At 41.6% G+C, this 21,946-nt stretch overlaps 1 protein-coding gene across 1 annotated transcript; it reads right to left on the bottom strand.

The window, feature by feature from the left end:
* Positions 1 to 472: 472 nt before the first annotated feature.
* Positions 473 to 20,272, bottom strand: LOC113835262 (calponin-1-like). The gene is made up of 8 exons (XM_027411617.2): positions 20,267 to 20,272; positions 19,380 to 19,517; positions 19,097 to 19,207; positions 3,688 to 4,101; positions 2,762 to 2,857; positions 1,968 to 2,198; positions 988 to 1,010; positions 473 to 587 (listed from the first exon to the last, which is right to left on the bottom strand). The coding sequence occupies exons 1-8, from the start codon at positions 20,270 to 20,272 to the stop codon at positions 473 to 475; spliced, it is 1,134 nt and encodes a 377-aa protein (XP_027267418.2).
* Between the last annotated feature and the right edge of the window lie 1,674 nt (positions 20,273 to 21,946).

Raw genomic sequence — 21,946 nt, 5'->3', positions numbered from 1 at the left:
CGCCTCAACAAGATGATGGGAAAGACTTATATTTCCAAGGGCAGGCCTTACCGTTTCCAAAGAGCAGATGGAAACTGGGAGAGAGTGGGGAAAGTCTGAGGAGAGGAGAGAGGAGGTACTGGGATTGGAATATTAAAAATAGATTAATATTTTTTTAAAAAACCTTGATATAGTATAAGAAACCAATTGCTAAAATATATAAAGGAAAATAACCATATATATCCATCAATGGGTACACTTAATTTAAATTAATTAATTTGCCATTCCTTATGCCTCAATGAACCACTGATACTCTCTTTTCTGCCAGGTTTCCATACATGATATTCGTAATCATTTGTGTTTGTTTGCTTGTAAAATGACCTTGTGACTAAAGAAGATTACAATGTGATTAGCTAGACATAATTCTGGGGAGGTGACAATATTTGTGTTGCAAAATTTATCTCACTGTTGAAGACTACATCTGGGCATTCCATCATTGTTGCCTCTCACCTTGGAAGGACTGGAAACGTTCAGTAAGTCCAGTAATGGGCAAGGCGCTGAGCTCTGGTTTCATATTCTGGGGCATGCTAATCCGCATTGACTCACTCCTGCAAGAAGAAGAAAATATTGATCTGCTAAAGACATCTTCCCCGTGATTAGTAAAAGCCTCTCTCCAGGTTCTGACAAAGGGTTCAGGGGTTAAATACCTTGCAATACAAGCCTGACAACTTGAGTTGAGCCCTTGTTACTCAGAATGGAAGGACAAAACTGTCTCCTGAAAGTTGTCCTAGGTCCCCACCACCTGTGCAATGCTACGTGTGCATGCACCTCCACACACATTAACACACACGTGAATATAACCCATCCAATCAAAATTAGAAAACATGTCATGCACAAGCAATTAAGTAATTTCTATACATGAACTGTATCTTCACTTTGCTAAGGCAACTTGGTCAATTTTATATCCTATTTGAGGATATCATGTCTTACACAGAAGGATAAACTCACCTTTGTAAGATGTCCTCAAAACCCTGCAAAAAAGAAGAAAAACATAGATTACAGAAGAAATGGCACAAAGTGTGTATATAAAGTACAGATAAATATCAGTCACTATCACACCTTGAATATACATATTTACATCTGAGAATAATGCAAATGAAGAAGTTTAGCAAAATTTGAATTCTTGATGAAATCAGAATGAATAAAATTGGGGAAGTACATGGGTATTTGATTGTGCATTGTATTTGAACCCCCAACTATCTGCATGGTAACATTCCCAGAGCTTGAAAACAATGCACAGAGAGATAGTATAACTAAGGGGCATTCAAAAGTATGATGTCACCCCTGATTGGTGCCTCCACTATCAATTCCAGAACTAGGAGATTAGAGGCATGATCATAAGAGTCAGTTGGTGCTACCATGCACCACAGAATAGGATCCTATCTCAAAATTCCAACCTCCTGAAGAACTCTCAAAACCAAACATTGACACAGAAAAAAATAAAGGAATAGCTTCCTTTAAAATTGTACACAATAGCCATTCGAGAAAATGGAGTGTGAGAAACAGAAACCACTGAATTTGGGCAGTGAAGGACAGAAGCTACAAAAGCAAAAATCAGATATGTTCCTTGGGGAATCTATTGACACAATTGCGAAAAACTTCTTGTTTTTTCTTTGGGTTACTTGAGACAGGGCTTTTCTGTGTAGCTTTCAAGGCTGTCCTAGAACTTGCTCTGTATACCAGGCTGGCCTCAAACTCACAGAGATGCGCCTGCCTCTGCCTCCCAAGTGCTGGGATTAAAGGCGATCACCAACAACACCTGGCCCCAAAAGTTGTCAAGATTATTATTGAACTTTGTTTCTCCAGATTTCCTTGAAAAGGAAACCCCCTAACACAAATGCAGGGACTACTGAAAGCTATCTTAGTATAACAATCACCAGTATGGGTCTCAGACAACAAAGACTTCTCCTGTACTCCTCCTTGCTCACCTGGAGAAGTTCCACGTATGGTTTCTGGGACAGTACCATCATCTCTTCATATATGTCTCTTAGTTCCATGCTCTTTAGGAGCATCAGGGATATCCTTTCTCTAAGTTTCTCTAAAGCACATTGGCCTTCATTTTTCATCTTCTCAATATGTTGCTTTTCCTCATCAAAGGGCACTGGATACCATTTCTGATACTCTGTGCTGATCATGTCTTCCCGCTGAGTTAAGTAGTCCTGAGGGAAAAGGGACATTCACCATCATATTGGCCAAGTATTTTATCCTAGTGCATTGCATCCTAAATGATTACATTTGACAAATGACTTCTATCGCTGTGCTACATAGATGGGGATTTATTCTCCCCACTGTTGAGAAAATATAAATTCCTTGTTTCCATGTATTTCTTTTTCTTTCATTGCACAGGCAATAGAGCCCTAAGCATTTTCACCTATATAAGAGATCGAGAGGTGCCTGAAGAAAAGGTATTGATTGATTGATAATTCATGTGTTCACTCAAATGTCAACCTCTGTAGGTAGTCATTACAACTCCGGGTGCAAGTCATAGTCTAATCCAGTGTGCTGAACTGCCATGTCAGCAATTCTCTCACTGGTCTCAGACTCCTTTGTCACTCTGCCAAACCATTCTTTCCTCATGCACAATTATATCATACACTCAGAATGAAGCCAGTAGAACATGATATCCTAGTAATATGTCCGATGCCTTTTACCAAAATGTTTAATGAGAATTTTTCAAAAATATCGGCCTCAACCAGATTTTAAGCCTGAATCTCATACTCACTCTGAACTGAGTTATCATACTATCCTCTTCCTCTAGGTTCTGCTGATTTTCTTCCATCTTCTCCCATATTGATGCCATTTTTATTAAAAGTTTCTCCTATAAGAAACAATGAATAGTAGGATTTTAGTTGAGGGCTGGTAGAGGAGGAAGGGAGGTAGAAGGGGATGGCCATGCAATTCAATCTTGTTTGTAATTCAAATATATATATATATATATATATATATATGTATATATATATATATATCAAATGTCAATAAACAGTGCTCATAGACATCCTGTGTGGCAACAAATACAATTGCAGAGCGTCAGTAAAAGACCACAGTGTTCTTTTTTCTTTCCTTATCATAATGATGAATTTTAGATTTCAGAACATTGAACATATCATACATGTATGCTCCAAAAAGTGATTAATATTTATGACTATTGTCTGGATAATATAATTAGGATTGGGAGTCTCAGGTTCTTCTCTCTCTAGTTGACTACAATGTATTTTATATTGTAGTCTTCAGCCATAAGACACTTTTTGGGGGTTGTTGAGACAGGCTTTCTGTGGCTTTGGAGGCTATCCAGGAACTTGCTCTTGTAGAGCGGTGTGGTCTCAAACTCACAGGGATCAGCCTGCCTCTGCCTCTGGAGTGCTGGCATGAAAAGCATGTGTCACCACCGCCCTGCCATAGACACATTTTAAAAAGATATTAACTTACTGTTTCCATTGCCAGGGACGGGGCGTAAGGAATCACTAAATAGAAATGACATGCTGTGTCTCTCAAGAGATCTTCACATTCATAGTCACCCTTTCTTCATTGGCTATTAATAAAGTGGCAGCATTCTAAAAACAGCTACTTCCTCATAATCAGGACAAGTATCTTGTTGTGGTCAGATAGCCTCCCTCTTCACCTTTCCAATTCTCCCGGAACCACACTTACCATTTGGCTCTCACCAGCGGTTTCGATGGCACAGTGTGTGTGAGCACAGTGCTCATGGGATTCTGAGCACAGTTTACAGAGGTAGATCTTGTTCTCCACACAGAAGATCCTCTTGGTCTCCTTGTGGATATCACACTTGTGGTCATTGGCGCTTAGGGACTTCTTGAGGCTGGCTTGTCTGGCAATGGACACCAGCTTCTTCAGAACAGTGTTCGTTCTGAAGTCCTTCTGCAGCGATGGTTCCCTACACATAGGGCAATGGACAGGAACTTCCATGTCTTCCCAAGACAGGTGGAGGCAGGCTTGACAGAAGCTGTGGCCACAGCTTATGGTGACTGGGTCTGTGAAGTAGCCCAAGCAAATGAAGCAGGTGAGTTCTTCCTGGAAGGCTTGGGAGATGTCTGACTCCATTTTCTGAAGGAAGAAGAGCAGAATTGCTATTATTGACACCAGACAAGCAAGAGACTGCACAAATATGATTCACGTTGTGATGCAGTCCAGTGGTTGACAAGAAAAACCTGGTCTCCAAAAAAAAAAACAAAAACAAAAACAAAAGTAAAGTTTAAATAAACAAAAATGAAAGAAAACAGATTGTCATTCCAATGTTGCCTTTTGATGGTCCTTCTTGGTTTGGTACTCTTTTTGCTGTACATTAGACACTTTATTCCAAAATGATTCACAAGCACCCAGAAATTATGAAAATGGAACACAGAATTGAATCACTGTGCAGAACTTAACCAGAATCCAATTTCATGAACAGAAAGTTATGGTTAATTTTCTCAAAAGTAATGACAGGTGTACATCCAAACTTATGTACATCAATAACAGGAATAGCCACGCCTTCCAAGATATTATGTAAAATACTATCAATTATTATTTCACCCTGTGATATCTTCCTATAGTTACAACAGGAAAATACAAAAAAGAGTACCATGCTAACTCTTGAGTTTTTGCTCGTATCCATAATATTTATCTAAAATGTCTCTAATTACAAGCAAAGATCAATCCATTGAAAGCGTTTAATTTTAGATACTGTATGTGTTCACTTAACTTAGAGGTATCGGCACGTCTTGATCTACGAAGCACATATAGAAAAGCTGTAAAAATATTTTTTGAATTTAAATAATGAGCTGGGCATTGGTGGCAAATGCCTTTAATCCCAGCACTTTGGATGCTGAGGCAGCGGCAGGCAGATCTCTGTGAGTTGAGTCCACCCTGGCCTACAGAGCAATTTCCAGGACAGGCTCCAAAGCTACACAGAGAAACCAAGTCTCAAAAAACAAAATCACATAAACAAAAATGTACATCAAGGCAAGGAAAGATTGCATAGGGATAAATCTAAAGTTAAAAGAAGATGACAAACAGCCAAATGTCACCACTGAGAAGAAACCTGGTTGGTAATGAATTAAGTACATTTTAAATAATAAAGTATTTAAATACATTGGATAATTCACCGGTAATATTTCCTGTCAATTGTGCACTGACCCAAGGAATCTTCTGTGGCCTCAGAAGTGTTTAGCGGGGACACAACAGCAGCAGCTCAGTTCAGCTCTGGAGTCTGAACCTCAAGTCCGGGAGGTGATAGATGTAGCAGTGTCTGGACACAGAGGGTTGGAAACTCACTTTCTCTGGTCTAGGGAAGAATGAACCTGGATGGCTCTTGGAGTCTCTTTACATAGTCTTAACTACCACGCCCAATTACTCCCAACCTTGCCCTTTTGTTGGTTTGGTTTTGTTTGTTTTTGGTTTTTTTTTCAAGGCAGGGTTTCTCTGTGGCTTTGAGGGATGTCCTGGAATTAGCTCTTTTAGACCAGGCTGGTCTCAAGCTCACAGAGAACTGCCTGCCTCAGCCTCTTGAATGCTGGGATTAAAGGCGTGCACCACCAAAGTCCAGCTCAAGCTTGCTCCTACTACTGCAGAATTCTAATAGATGACCTCCTGTAAACAGGTTCTAAATGAGTGGCCATCTCCCCAAGCAAATCTCCACAAGATTTCCGGAGTCAACTACAGGCTGGGAGGAATTTTAGTTCAAGGCCAGCCTAGGATATACAGTGATTACTTTGTTTTTGTGGCAGGGAGGGGAGTTTGAGACAGGGTTTCTCTGTGGCTTTGGTGCTGTCCTGGAACTAGTTCTTTTAGAACAGGCTGCTCTGGAAATAACAGAGATCAGCCTGCCTCTGCCTCCCAAGTGCTTTGATTAAAGGCCATGAGCCACCACTGCCCAGCACTTGGCCTGTTTTTGATATAGAATCTTTGTAAATTGGGGTTGTCTGCACCATTTGTCCTGAACGCTTGATTTCTCTGCACTAAGGCCTCCTCTTAATAGGCAGTTGACAAGGCAACACAAAGGCCAAGGAGGGAAAGTTTGAATTTTCCATCCTCCCTGATCTTGACATTGTTTGCTGGCTTGTGGACCCAGTGCACAGAACCCCCATCTGTCCACAGTTTCTGGATACTGCACTCCCGCACTTCCCTCAGTAGCCAGGATTTCACAGCACTGGTCTTTTGGCTAGGGTCAAGATGCCTCCAGATTCCTGCCTGTCTGGGAACTGGGACACTGAAAATTCCACTCTGACCTTGCTGCCACAGACTGTGGCCCCTCCCTCACTCCAGCCTTGCCTGACCAAACCCCTCTACAATTCCTGTCCTGAGGATGGATGGTGCTCCCTCTTTCCCACTTCAGTAAAACCGGTTACTGTTTTAGCTGAAAAAGCTGTCTCACTTCTGCTCAACTACTTACCCCTCTCAGATCTGATCACATTTGATGATTAGGGTAGTGAGAGCTCAATAGTTCATTCAATGAAAGTAGGGTAGTGGTGCCACACACCTTTAATCCCAGCACTCTGGAGGCAGAGGCAGGCAGATCTCTGTGAGTTCCTGAACACTCTGGTCTACAAGAGCCATCTCCACAACAGCTTCCAAGCCACAGACAAACCCCGTCTTGTAAACCCTCCACCACAAAAAATTAATAAAATAAATTTATTTACTTAGTTCTTTTACACCCTGGACATAGTTTCCTCACGTAAATGTAATATAAATGACTATTTACATTTTTCAGGTGAGAGAGGACATAGAGTAAGTGTTAAATGTGGCTAAGATATATGTGGTCAAGAAAAAAAAAACAGGCCAGGCTGGGATGGTGGTGGCTCACCTGCTTTATCAAAGCACTTGAGAGGCTGAGGCAGGCAGATCTCTGTGAGTTCAAGACCAGCCTCGTCTAAAAGAGCTAGTTTCAAGACAGCCTCCAAAGCCACAGAGAAATCCTGTCTCTAATTCCCCTCCCCCCACCAAAAAAAGTTCTCAATATTTATCCAAGGCAGGCCTTGAAATAAAAGTCTTCCTGCTTCAGCAGACCTATTTCCTAGCCTATAAAATTAATGAGGTTAGATACCACACCCAAATAAGGTGTGACTCAGGAAATCTTGTGTGGAGGTTTGTTGGCAGAGATTGACCACAGAGTTATTTCAATGCTTCATCCATTTAGAACAACACTGTTTACAGGAGATCACGTATTAGATTTCTGCATTAGTAAGAGCAAGCTCGAGCCAGGCTTTGGTGGGCGATGCCTTTAATCCCAGCACTCGAGAGTTCCAGAAAAAACTGGTATACAAGAGCCATCTCCATAAGAGCTTCCAAGCCACAGACAAACTCTGTCTCATAAACCCTCCCCCTTACAAAATTAATAGAATAAATTTATTTACTCAGTTATTTTATACCCTGGCCACAGTTTCCTCCGGTAAATGTAATGTAAATGGCTATTTACATTTCTCAGGTGAGAGAAAACATAGAGTCTCTTGGGTTTTCAAACAGGATCAGACTAGGGGTTACATGTGGCTAACCTACATGTAGTCAAGGATTTCCACAAGAAACCTAGTGGTAGCATGATGGAAGCTTTTATCCAACATAGTACATGATGTAAAGGAGAAAGCCTCAGCCTACTTCTAGTGACCTTTAATTATACCTGGCTAAGGGGAAAATGTGTGTGAGGGCAAAAGCTGTTCTCGTGGATCTATGAAAAAATTCTTTTAAGATGTGTGGAGTGATTGCTTTCATATTGATATTGTGATTTCCATGTAATTAATCGTATTAATACTATAGGAAGAGCTAAATATGCTTTAGGACTGTGTCCCTGGTAGTAGTTGTTCTCCCTTTACATCTGGTTCCTAAAATTCTTTCCATGGGGGGGTCGCAGTTGACTTTTAGATCTAGGGCAGTGATTCAGACACAGCCTCATGTCTTATTAAATTGTTTTATTTTTCATTGCTCATGATGCATACCTTTGTCTGTTTAGTTATTTTATGAAATTTCTCTTTCAGGTTTTTTAAGACATAGTCATGTTATTTTTATCCTTTACTAGTATGGAACTAACTATGCTGCTAGAATGCCCTCAAACTCATTGGCAATCTTCTCTATGTTTCCTATGTTAGAGTTGCAAATGTGCACCATTGTATCTTCTGTTTTTTATTTAATCTAAGAGTACAATACATTAAAGGAACATAGCTGCTAAAACATTTTGGGAAAAATAATCAAATATTTCTATTACTGAGTAACACTTAATTTGAATTAGAGTGTCCTTAATTTGCCATTCCTTATGTCTGAATGAGCAACTAACTGGTATTCTCCTTTAAGCCTGAATCAGACATATGATATTTATGTTTGTATCTAAAGTTTCCGTGTGAATAAACAAGATTACAATGTGACTTACCTAGGCATGTTTCTGGCAAGTTAAAACATTTATTTTTGCAAAGTTTATCTCACTGTTGAAAAGTACCTCTGGTCATTTCACCATCATCTCCACTCCGCTGAGTAGTAGTTGGATCCTTCTGCCTGCTCATGGCCCTCAGTGTTTATAGTTTTAAAACTGGAAATTTTAGCATCAGGCCTCATTATATACAATTCTTCACTAATATGTAAGGTAAAGACACTTTCTGTTAAAAGAGAACAGAAATCATATCCATGATAATAACCAGAAACACATCATTCACAAGCATCAAAGTATTTTCTGTCCAAAGTATATCTGAACTTTGCTAAGGGAGCTGTGTCAATTTGATAGCATATTTTAGGATGCCATGTCTTCCTGATATATATTTGGCCTGATGTTTAAATTTCCAGTTTTAGAAACATCAACACTGAGTTCATGTCCTGTATGTTCCTGGTAGTAAAAGACAGGAGCAGGAAATATTAAGAAACAGCTTAGTAGCAGGAAGGATTTCACAATGAGCATCAAGGAGAAAATTCCATTGTCTCCTGAACATGGGCCTCACTATGATATCAGAAAACATGTATGCTGAAACATGTTCATGTGAGGGTTTATTTCTTTTTAATTTGATTTGTGGTAACTATGTGTGATAGTGTGTGGGTGTGTACATACACATATGTGGTGGACAACTTTCAGGAGACAGTCTTCTACTTTCACCATGGGTTTCAGGGTTAAATTGAAGTTGTCAGGTTTCTGTAGCAAGGGATTTATCCTTGAGTCATTTCACTGAGCCTGGCATTTGATTTTTCCTAATCACTGTGAAGATGTCGTTAGCACCAGGAAGATCAATGTCTTCTCTTGCAGGAGTGAGTCAATGTAGTTGAGCATGCCCCAGGCTACTAAACCAAAAGTCAGTGCCTTATCCATCACCCAACTGGCAGAAGGATCCAACTACTACTCAGGTGAGTGTGAACAATAGTGAAATGACCAGAGAGAGGTACTGTTCAACAGTGAGATATCCTTTCCAAATGAAAAACAGAAGATATAACGGAGCACAATGGCAATTCTAACATAAGAAACATAAAGGAAGATTGCCAATGAGTTTGAGGGCAATCTATCAGCATAGTTAGTTCCATACTATTAAAGATAAAAATAACAAGACAATGTCTTAAAAAAGCAGAAAAAGAAATATCATAAAATAACTAAATAGACAAAGCTATGTATCATGAGCAATGAAAAATAAAACAATTTAATAAGATATAAGGCTGTGTCTGAATCACTGCCCTAGATCTAAAAGTCAACTGCAAACTCCCAGGGAAAGAATATCAGGAACCAGATGTAAACGCAGAACAACTACTCCCAGGGACACACTCCTAAAGCATTTTTCTTCCTAGATCCAGTAGAACAGCATTTGCCCTCATGTAATACACAGATTTTCCCCTTTGCCAGATAGATTTAAAGTCAGCAGAAGTAGGCTGAGACTCCATGCTTTACAGAAGATCCCAAGTCTGATAAAAGCTTCATCGTGACTCCACCATGTTTCTTGTGGAAATGCTTGACCACATGTAGACTACACACCTGTAACTCCGAGTCTGATCCTGTTTGAAAACCCAAAATGACTCTAGGTCCTCTCTCACCTGAGAAATGCAAATAGTCATTTGAATTAAAAAGTTGACTCTTCTTCCCCCTTCTCTTCCCCCTTCCCACTCTCCAACTACTCTCTCCCTCCTCCCTAAAAAGAATGGAGGATTCGGGATGGTCAGTATAGGAAAGGACAGAGAGAAAGAGCAAGGAGAGAGATACCCTGATAGTGGGAGTCATTATGGAATTCATGAGAAACCTGACACAAGGGAAATTCCCAGGAATACACAAGGATGACCCCAAGGAAGATTCTAAGCCACAGTGGACAGGCCTCTTTGACTGTCCTTCCCATATAATCAGATTGATGTCTACCTTACTTGTCATCCTAGAGCCTTCCTCCCATAACTGATGGAAGCAGAAGCAGAGATCCACAGCTAAGCCTTGGGCTGAACACATGGAATCCAATTTTAGAGATGGAAGAAAGATAATATATGCAAACGGGTCAAGATCATGTTGGGAAACTCACAGAAACAGCTGCCCAAGTTAATGGGAACTCACTGACTCCAGACTGACAGCTGTGGAACCTGCATTAGATAGAACTAGGACCCCTGAATGTGAGTGACAGTTGGGCGATTTGGGAAGTCTATGGGGACTCTGTCAGTGGAACCAATATTTCTACCAAGTGCGTTCAATGGCTTTTTGGAGCATATTCCCTATGGAGGGATACTTTGCTAAGCCTATCTACAGGGAGCAGAGCCTTGGTCCTACCCCAAATAGTGTGACAGACATGGATGATTCCTCCTTGGAGGGTGGGAAGGGGAGATGGTGTGGGGAGAGGGAGGACAAGGAGGAGTGAACTGGTATTGGTTATGTAAAATAAGATTAATTTAAAATAGAAATAAAAATATGTAAAATATTAATAAAGAATGTTGGCTCTTCCCACAGCACATGCGTTCTTTGAAAATATAGCCATGCTTCATTTCAAGATGAACCTATGTAATGTCATGTTCAACCTCACCATCAGGATCCATCTGTGGAACCTATTGGATTCTATGTGGCTTTCTGGAGATCACAGAGCTTCATTTCAGGGAAATATTACTGGGAGAGGGATTTGGAGGACTCTTCGGTCTGAGCTGTAGGGGTCTGTACAAATTCCTGGTTAAGGAAGAGAAACCAACTGGTTGACTCTGAGGGTGAATCTCTTCCTATGTGTGCAATCATTACAGTCTCCTCACCACTTGCCCAGTAATCCGTCACTAAATAGGTATCACTGGGCCAGGTTGGGGTGCTCCTTGATTGTGATGATGGATGTTTTAGTTTCTTTGATGTTGCCCAGAGTTCCTGCATATACAAGTAGCCTCCTGGCACCTTCAATTATTCTATCAACTCTTTCTTCTTCAGCAACTACACATGATCAGAGTAAGATATAATCCTGTGCTAGAGTGTTTGTTTTAAAATATAAGCTTTGTAATGTTATCATTTCATTACTATTAAATATTAAATTTTATTAAATGTAAAGTTAGTTGACAATGTTACCTTTTTTCTCCATTTAATATTTAAATTAGAAACAAGCTTGTTTTACATGTCAATCCCAGTTCCTTCTCCCTCTGCTTTTCCCCTGCCCCCCCACTAACACCCTACCTATCTGAAACCCTTTCTACTCCCCAGGGACCGTGAGGTGTTCCATGGGGGATCTTCAGAATTTGTCATCTCTTTGGGATAGGGCCTAGTCCCTCTGCTGTGTGTCTAGACTGAGAGAGTATCCCCCCATGTGGTATGGGCTCCCACAGTCCATTCCTATGCTAGGGATGAGTACTTACCTACCTAAGGAGGCTTCCTGGATTTCTGAAACCTCCTACTGACACCCATGGTCACAGGGTCCAGGTCAGTCCTATGTTGGTTTCCCAGCTATCAGTCTGGGGACCATGAGCTCCCCCTTGTTAGGCCAGCTGTTTCTATGGGTTTCACCTGCCTTGTATTGACCCCTTTGTTCATCACTCCTCCTTCTCTGCAACTGAGTTCCAGTTCAGTTCACTACTCAGTCATATATGGATTTTACACATAGAGGAAAGGACACCAGCCTCCATTCCACACTGCCAGAGCAGCTAGGAAAAAAGGAGGACCCTAAGCGTGACATACATGATCCTTCAGAGAAGGGGAAAGGGACAAGATCTCATGAGCAAATTGGGAGCATAGAAAGAGGCTTGACAGATAGAGGAGAATCAGAGGAGGAAAAGAGGAGGAGTGGGGAGAACTTGAGGGAGCAGGAAGGTAGAGTAAGGGACAGACTAGAGGAGAGCAAGATAAGAGATACCATAATAGAGGGAGCCATTATACGTTTAAAGAGAAATCTGGCACTAGGAAAATGTCCAGAGATCTATAAGGATGACACTAACTAACAATCTCAGCAGCAGTGGAAAGGCTACCTGAAATGCCTCCCCTGATAATCACATTGATGACGGACATATATGCCATCCTAGAGCCTTCATCCTGCACATGATGGAAGTAGAAGCAGACACCCACAGCTATAGACTATGTGTTGTATTTACCTGTGGTCTTCATGTTGTGCCAAGATCATTTCCTTTCAAACTGGATTTGACTTTTTTCTATTTTCCAAGTTTCTTTTTTTTTAATTTTTAGAACAATCTTCTTTTGCATAACTAACCAAATTTTCTCTCCCTGTTTTCCCGCTCGCTCCCTCCTCTATCTCCACACCCGACACCCTACCACACCTCAAAGGATGAGACCTCCCATGGAGAATCATCAAAGTCTGTCAGGTAACTTGAGCCAGGCCCAAGCCCCCCTCCATATCTAGTCTTAACAAGATATCTCTCCACTGGGAATGGGCTCTAAAAAGCCTACCACATGCTAGGGATAATATGGTTTCCATTGCCAGCAGCCTCATAAACTGCCCAATCCCTGCCCTCCTCACAGTCACAAACATTCAGGGGTCTTCGTTGTATTTTATACAGGTTCCCTAGCTGTCATTCTGGAGTCATGGAGCTCCCAGTAGCTACAGTCAGCTGTTTCTCTGGGTTTCCCCGGCATGGTCTTGACCCCTTTCCTCATATTGTCCCTCCTCCCTTTTATAACTGATTCCATTAGTTCAGCTCTGAATCTGCTTCAGTTATTGCATGAAGGCTCTAGGATGACAAGTAAGGTAGTCATCAGTCTGATTAGAGGCGAAGGACAGTTAATCACCCTCTCCATCATTGCTTGGATTCTTAGTTGGGTTCAAACTTGTGAATTCCTGAGAATATCCGCAGTGCTAGGTTTCTTAAGCCCATGATCACTCCCTCTATCCAGGTATCTCTTTCCTGCTCTCCCTCTCTGTCCTTCCCCCAACTCAGATTTCCTGATCCCCCATGTTCTCCTCCCCATCCCCCTCTTCCTCTTCCCACTCTCCTATTACCCTCTCTACTTGTTCCTAATTTACTCAGGAAATGTTGTCCCTTTGCCCTTCTTGGGTCTGCTTGGTCCCCCAGCAGGTAGGGTTGGGGAGGAGCCTGTCCAGAGCAGTATGGAGAGTGTCAACCACCCAGACCGTCCTCCTAGTTACTGGAGAGAACCACACTAAGTTGGGAGACTCGTCGAAGCAGGATCTCTCTTTATTGCATCAGTCAGGTACTTATATAGGGTTGAGGAAGTGGCTTTGCACCTCAGGATGGGGTGGGGTATAAGGGCCCATACTATTTCACCATGATAGCAGTAGCTGGGCAGAGTCAGCTGAGTCAGTTTTGCTGAGTTACTCCTATGCAGAAGTGATAGGCCAAAGACATCTTGCCAAATTCTAGCCAGCCTTAGGAATTCCACTAGGACTTGTGTCCGGGCCCATTTGGGCCCATAATTTGGCATTCAAGTATATCAATTTTTTTAAAGATTTTATTTAGTCATTATGTATACAACATTCTGCTTCCATATATATCTTCACACCAGAAGAGGGCACCAGATCTCATAACGGATGGTTGTGTGCCACCATGTGGTTGCTGGGAATTGAACTCAGGACCTCTGGAAGAGCAGTCAGCGCCCTTAACCTCTGAGCCATCTCTCCAGCCCCAAATATATCAATCTTAAGGTCCTCCTTGTTTTCTGGCTTCTCTGGCGTTGTGATCTGTAGACTGATTATATTTTGTTTTATGTCTAATATCTACTTATGATTAAGTACATATGATATTTGTGTTTCTGTGTCTGGTAACCTCACTCAGGATGGTGTCTTCTAGTTCTTTCCATTTTCCTGTGAATTTCAAGATGTCATTTCTTTTTTACAGCTGAGTAGTACTCAAATGTGCATATGTGCCACATTTTTTTCACCCATTCTTCAGTTGTTGGACATCTGGGTTGAGTCCAGATTCTGGCCATTATGAATAATGCTGTGCTGACTATAGGTGAACATGTGTTCTTGTGGTAGGATTGAGCATTCTTTAAAGATATGCTCAAAAGTGGGAATGCTGGGTCTTGAGTTAGATTGAGTGCCAATTTTCTGAGAAGATACTATACTGATTTCCAAAAGTGGCTCTATGCGTTGGCACTCCCACCAGCATTGGAGGAGGGTTGCCCATTCTCCACATCCTCTCCAGCATAAGTTTTCATTAATATTTTTGATCTTAACCATTCTAACAGGTGTAAGATAGTATCTCAGAGTTGCTTTGATTTGCATTTCTCTGATGACTAAAGATGTTTTTTTGCTTCTTTGTTTTTGCAAACTTGTCAGAATTATTAATTGCAACTAAAGCTTTAGTTAAGTTCTAGTTCCCAATTTAGGTATGGTCAGGAACCTCAGTTGTATTGTAACACAAAAATATTATATAGCTATATATATATATATATATATATATATATATATATATATATATGTTATTTATACATACTATCTTAATGGTGTCAAGCATGAGCACAGATACAAATTGTGCTGACTAACTTCATATTTTTAATATCAGCTTAAAACAGGCTACAGAGAAGGGAATTCCAGTTGATATAATGCCTCCATGACAATGGACTTTGGGCAAGCTTGTACAAGCTTTTCTTAATTATTGATGAGGGAGAATGGCAGATTACTGTTGGCAAGATTTTCCCTGGGCTGCAGGTGGTGGCTTCTATAAGAAACCAGGGCAAGAAAGCCATGAGAACAATCCTGTAAGAAGGAATCCTCCATGGCCTCAAGGTTCCTGCCCTTGCACGTTCCTAACCTGTCTTTCTTTGATGATGAACAATGATATGGAAATGTAAGTAAATAAATGCTTCGTCACATGTTGCTTTGGTCAAGCAGTTTCCTCACAGCAACAGTACTCTTAACAAGACAATTTAGTATCAGGATAGTGGGTATCACCAGGATATGGCTGTAACACAACTGATAGTGATGTTTTGGGGAGAATGGTGGAAAGATTAGGACCTTTGGGCTAGAAAAGACACTGAGTGTTGAGAGCCCAATGACCTGTTCTATAGCTTGGAAGGTAAGAATGTTGAGATGATGAAGGCCTGGGTTGTGATGTTTCAGAGGAAAGCAAAGACCCTATAGACCATTTGTGTGAAGAGTCTGTGATATCTGGTCAGCTGGACTTGATCAATTAATTAGATGTGATTAGCCAGAGACCAGAACCACTAAAGTAAAATCCTTGCTTTGCTGGCACAATGTTTCTCGTCAGGTCATGTTGAAAATCAACTGTGATTATGACGACACTACCATCATTGAGACAGTCTTCTGAGAAGTGTTGATTAGAGGTACCCCAAATATTTTATGTTGTTTAAGACTATTGTGAAGCATATTGTGTCTCTGACATCTTTCTCAACCTGTTTGTCATCTACATATAGGAGGGCTACTGAATTGCTTTTACATTAATCTTGTATTGCTACATTACTGAAGGTGTTTGTCAGCTTAGAATATCACTGATAAAAATTTGGGGGGTCACATCATCCTCAAATAGGGAACGTATCTTCTTCCTTTCCGTTTTATATCCACTTGATCCTCTTTTGCTGTCTTCTTGCTCTAGCTAGAACTTAGAGTACCATATTTAACAGATCTTATTCCTGATATTAGTGGAATTGAATTTCTCTCCATTTAGTTTGATGTTGGCTGTTTGCTTGCTGCATATTCTCTTTATTAAGTTTAAGGATGTTTGTTTTTATTTATCCCTAGTACTTTGGGAGCCCACTCCACACAGAGGGATACTCTCTCAGCCTAGACACACGGGGGAGGGTCTAGGCTCTGCTCCAAATGACAGACTTTGTAGATTCCCCCATAGAAGGCCTCACCATCCCTGGGGAGCAGAAAGGGGATAGTATAGGGGTGGGGAGAGCAGGGGAAGAGGGGAGTGAGAGGGAAATGAGTTTGACATGTAAATGAAGCTTGTTTCCAATTTAATATTGGTCTAAATACAATTATAAAAATAAAAAAAAAAGTTTCTTTTTTTTTCTTTCTTAGTTTTTGTTTTTAGAGACAGGGTTTCTCTTTATTGTTTTGGAGTCAGTCCTGGAACTCACTCTGTCGACCAAGCTGGGCTCAAAGTCAGAGATCTGCCTGCCTCTACCTCCCAAGTGCTAGGATAAAGGCTTCAGCCACAAATGCCCGACTCATTGATGTTTCTTGTATCAAGAAACATCCATTATCTTCCAAGACCTTTGTCATGAAGAGATGTTGGATTTTTGAGGAAGGGTTTTTCAGCATCTAATGAGATGATCATGTGGTGTGTTTTTCAGTTTATTTGTATAGTGGATTACACTGATGCATTTTCTTATATACAACCCTCCCTGCATCTCCGGGATGAAGCCTACTTCATCATGGTGGATGATTTTTCTGATATGTTCTTAGATTCAGTTTTACAGTATTGTACTGAGTACTTTTGCATCCATGTTTGTGAAAGAGATTGGTCTGCAATTTTCTTTATTGCATCTTTATGTGTTTTGTGTGTAGGGTAACTATAGCATCATAAATTTGACAGTGCCCCTTCGTTTCTCTTGTGTGGAACAATTTGAGGAGGATTAGTATTAGCTCTTCTTTAACATTCTGGTAGAAGTCTTCTGCACTGAAAATATTTGGTCCTGGATTTTTTGGTTGGGAGCCTTTTGATAACTATTTGTAGTTTCTTTGGAGTTATAGGTCTATTTAATTTTTTTATCTGGTCTTGATTTAATTTTCACATGTGGTACTTATCCAGAGAATTGCCCATTTCCTTGAATTTTTCCAGTATTGTGGAATATACGTTTTGAAGTATGACCTGTTTTTCTGAATTTCCTCAGTGTATGTGATAATTTCCCCCTTTTCAGTTCTGATTTTATTACTTTGGATATTCCCTATTGCCTTTTGGTTAGTTTGGATAAAGATTTGTCTATCTTGTTGGTTTGCTCAAAGAACCAACTCTTAGTCTCCGTGATTTTTTCTGTATAACTTTTTTGGTTTCTATTTTATTGAGTTCGGCCCTCAATTGTGTTACCAGAAATGACAAGATGTCTCTGTCTCATCCTTAATGCTGTTGGGTAGCTAGGGCATCTTGATCTACACTCCCCGACTCAGGGTCAGACCCAGGGCTGTTAGGTCATGTCTCCTCCCCCAGCTCTGGAGTCACAGGCACGCAGCCATACTAGACTTTACACCGATGCCGATAATGCCACGCCTATAGTAAAACAATTAGCTTTTGAAAGTGCCAACAAGTACAGCAAGGAGGCCTTACGGCCTCATAAGACCAGAAGCCTCAATGATTATATTCGAATTTATAGAGATATAGATGAACACCACATTATGGGACAAGTTATCGCTTCTGCCATGCAGAGTAATAAGAGGATCGGTAGGGGGCCCAGATTTAAGACATGTTTTGGATGTGGGCAAGGGGGTCACTTTAAGAAAAATTGTCCAGTTAAAGACTCTTTTGTACCTTCTCGCCCAGGGCCAGGTCTTTGTCCCCAATGTAAAAAGGGACATTATTGGGGCAATAAGTGTAGATCAAAGACTGATGTACAGGGTAACCCTATGACACTTCTGGGAAACCGGAGTAGGAGTCAGCTCCAGGCCCTTTATTCCCAGGTGAAAGGAGCCCTAGATACACCTGTTTCCCACCCTACTCATGTCCTACCCCGAGGAACACCTTTGTATCCAGGACCTTGTCAGAGATACCCCAAGAAGCACAGGACTGGACCTCTGCTCCACCTCCAGAGCAGTATTGACCCCTCAGATGGGACCCCAAGCTTTGGGCACGGGAGTTAAAGGCCCGTTACCACCGGGCTCAATTGGATTGATTTTAGGAAAGAGTAATGCTCTACTTCTGGGAGTTAGGGTTATTCGGGAGTGATTGATGAAGATACTGAAGGAGAGATCAAAATTATGGTGGAAGCTGGCAAGGGAGTCACTGTTATAACCCAAGGAGCTAGAATTGCTCAGTTAGTTCTGTCCCCTAAATTTACCACTAATAACACCTTCCTTAAGCCCGTAAGAGGAGAAGGGGGTTTGGATCTACGGGACATATGGCATGTTGTGTGTCATGCTTTCTAGCATACATGACATCTAGACTCAGTCCCCAATACTGAAGAAAAAAAGCAGTGTGCTACCTTCTGCAAACCTTAGTTTCTCTATCTGTATAAAGGGGCTCAGTGGTTAAAAGCACTGGCTGCCCTTTCAGAGGACCTGGGTTCAATTCCCAGCACCCACATGACCTCTTACAACCATCTATAAGTCCAGTTCCAGGGAATCCAATGCCCTCTCCTGGCCTCCATGTGCACTATGCATACATGTGGTTCATATGCATACATGCAGGCAAAGCATTCATACACAAAGATAAGTAAAGTAAAATATTTTAAGAGTCTGTTAAGCTTGGCGGTGGTGGTGCACGCCTTTAGTCCCAGTACTCGGGAGGCAGAGGCAGGCAGCTCTCTGTGAGTTTGAGACCAGCCTGGTCTACAAGAGCTAGTTCCAGGACAGCCTCCAAAGCCACAGAGAAACCCTGTCTCAAAAAACCAAAATAAGTAAGTAAATAAATAAAGCAGGAACTATTTAGGAGTATGAGCAAAGGGAACAAGTTAGTAAACAGAAAACACTAACCGTGCTCCCACCAGTCCATACAAATATTCTGACCCCCAGAGCCACCAGGATTTGGGCTGCCTTCCCCTCAGCCCAGAGCAGCCCGTATGACCAAGGGTCCATACCTGTAGCCCAATGATGTTCCGACCTTCTCTCAGCTTCTCTGGCTCAAATCTCTGCTCTTGTTTCTCTGCATACTTGACCCTCACGTTGACCTTGTTTCCTTTTGTCTTGGCCTGCAAGGGGCAAAAAGGACATGGAACACAGATGAGCTAGCTTCCAGTAGGCCTCATTTCCCCTCACACACCAACACTTTTGGTGAGGCTCAGTGGCCTAAGTGTCCCTGTAGCATCTGACCTGAGATTAGCCCCAGCCCCTGCCCCGTGCCCACTCTTCCCATACACTCACCATGCTGGCCAGAGCCAGGAGAGTAGACTGAACCTGTGTATGGTTGGTGTTCTCAAACAGGTCGTTGGCCTCAAAGATGTCGTGGGGTTTCACTCCATACTTGGTAATGGCTTTAATGAAATTACCTATGTTCTCCAGCTGTAAGGGAAGAGGCCTGATCAGGGATGGGAGGTGGAGGGCTGAGGGGCAGATGGGTAAGGGATAGAGTGAAACTCCTGTAACTCCAGCTCCAAGGGATCTAGAGACCCAATGCTCCTGGGCTCTGTGGGCACTTGCCCATACAAATGTACACACACACACACACACACACACACACACACACACACACACACACAAATAAAGGAAATCTTTTTAAAAAATAAATATAATAAAATATAATGAATATAATATAATGGTCTGAATGTGTTTCAAAGGACATGCTGGGATGCATAACTTTTGAATGTACACTATGTAAACAAGGCCTTAACATGCTCTGATATCCTTTGAATTCATGAATTGTTGTAGTGTCAAGTCAAATACAGAAACAGCAGTGGTTAGAGGCAAGAAAAAGCCATTATTTACCAGCCAGGCCACTTGCTCTCTCTTGTCTTAATCCCTGTCTTTTAGCATTTTTCTCATTTTTATTTATAAGTCTTTCTAGTTTTTCTTCTAACGTTTGTCTTTTATCAACCCACCTTATATATTTTTCTTTTTCTTATATTTCTAAAGTTTTTTCCTTTGAGAAGGTGCAGAGGGCCACTATGGTTATTAAGGATAAAATATGGGGGCTGGAGAGCTGGCTCAGCAGGTAAGAGCACTGACTGATCTTCCAGAGGATCTGGGTCCAATTCCCAGCTCCCACACGGCAGCTCATAACTGTCTGTAACTGCAGTTCTGGGGGGCCTGACACTCATGGCGAAAAACCAATGCACTAAAAATGCTTTAAAAAAATTCAGGACAGTGTTGGCACAGGCCTTTAATCCCAGCACTCAGGAGGCAGAGATAGGTGGATCTCCTCTGAATTTGAGACCAGCCTGTTCTACAAAGTGAGTTCCAGGACAGCCAATGCTACACAGAGAAACCCTGCCTCAAAAAAATAAAAATAAAAATAAAATATGAACTACCAGAACGATAGTAATCAATCTATATTAAACCAATTTCAGTTAAGTCATTTATTTTTTCATTTTCTGTTTTCTTGGTTACTTTCCATTTACAGTGATAAAGCACCATGACTAAGACAATTTATAAAAGAAAAGCATTTAATTTGGAGTTTGCAGTTTCGTTGGGTGATGAATCTACGGTGGTGGAGCAAAAGCATAATGGCAGGTCCATTGTGATTTGAAAGTTGGAAGCAGAGAAATCCAGAATAGATTGAGACTTTTGACTCAAAGACCATACCTAATACGCACCTCCTCCAACAAGGTCACACCTTCTAATCCTTCCCAAACAGTTCCAGGAATTAGGAACCAAATATTCAAATATATGAACCTGTAGGGGTCATTCTCATTGGAACCACCACAGTAGTGATGTTGGTGTTCAGGCATCTGTATTGGCCTGTCTTTGGGGTTCTGACAGGATACGCCCTCAGCTGAAGCCACTAAGAGCACCTCCTATACACATTCACTACATTCCCTTACGAAACGGCCCTGTCCTCCTCCCATCTCTCTTTCTGCCTCTTCCTCTCTCTCTTTCTCACACACACACACTCTCACTCCCCTCTCTCTGCTTCTCTGCCTGTCTCTGTTGTCATGTGCCCCCCCCCCTTCTCTTCTACTGCTCCTGTCTGCAGAGGCTGGTCTTCCCCCTCCTGTCCCCAGAGGCCGGTCTCCCCTCTTCCCTCTCCTCGTTTTCACCTAATTAAAAAAAACCTTCACATGAGTGCTGTTGTACGGTGTCTTTTTTTTTCTCTCATGCTGCTTTTTAAAATTACAAGTGATTTAACTGCTCCTGGGCCAGCTAGCATAATATATGCAAACAAGACATCCTGACTCAAACAGTTTGTGATAGGCCAACAGCTGGAGGTTGTTCTTTGATCTCCACACTTGCAATGGCACAATCTCTCTCCCTCCCTCCCTCCCTCCCTCCTGTCTCTGACATCTTTCTCAACCTGTTTGTCATCTACATATAGGAGGGCTACTGAATTGCTTTTACATTAATCTTGTATTGCTACATTACTGAAGGTGTTTGTCAGCTTAGAATATCACTGATAAAAATTTGGGGGGTCACATCATCCTCAAATAGGGAACGTATCTTCTTCCTTTCCGTTTTATATCCACTTGTAGCCAGATAGTGGTGGCACACAACTTTAATCTCAGCACTCGGGAGTCAGAGGCAGGGGATCTCAATGAGCTTGAGGCCAGCCTCAAAACAAGTTCTAGGACAGCCAGGACTGTTACACAGAGAAACCCTGTCTAGAAAAAACAAAACAAATAAAAAAAATAAATAAAATGTGGCTGAGAAGATAGCTCAGCAGGTAAAGGCACTTGCTGGGCAAGTGTGGTAACCTGAGTTTGATCCACAAACCTGTGCAAAGGAGGGCAGGACAGACTCCATAAAGTTGATCTCCCAGCTCCACAAGCACACAATTC

The sequence above is a fragment of the Cricetulus griseus genome, chromosome 4 (genome assembly GCF_003668045.3).
Source record: "Cricetulus griseus strain 17A/GY chromosome 4, alternate assembly CriGri-PICRH-1.0, whole genome shotgun sequence".
Classification (NCBI taxonomy): domain Eukaryota; kingdom Metazoa; phylum Chordata; class Mammalia; order Rodentia; family Cricetidae; genus Cricetulus; species Cricetulus griseus.
This window is presented reverse-complemented; position numbering and strand designations above follow the sequence as displayed.

Excerpts from the sequence above, each read along its gene's own strand:
- LOC113835262 (XM_027411617.2), bottom strand. Across the intron at positions 1,011-1,967 it reads CATACGTGGAACTTCTCCAG|GGTTTTGAGGACATCTTACA; the intron begins GTGAGCAAGGAG and ends TCTTTTTTGCAG. Across the intron at positions 588-987 it reads TTTGAGGACATCTTACAAAG|GAGTGAGTCAATGCGGATTA; the intron begins GTGAGTTTATCC and ends TTCTTCTTGCAG.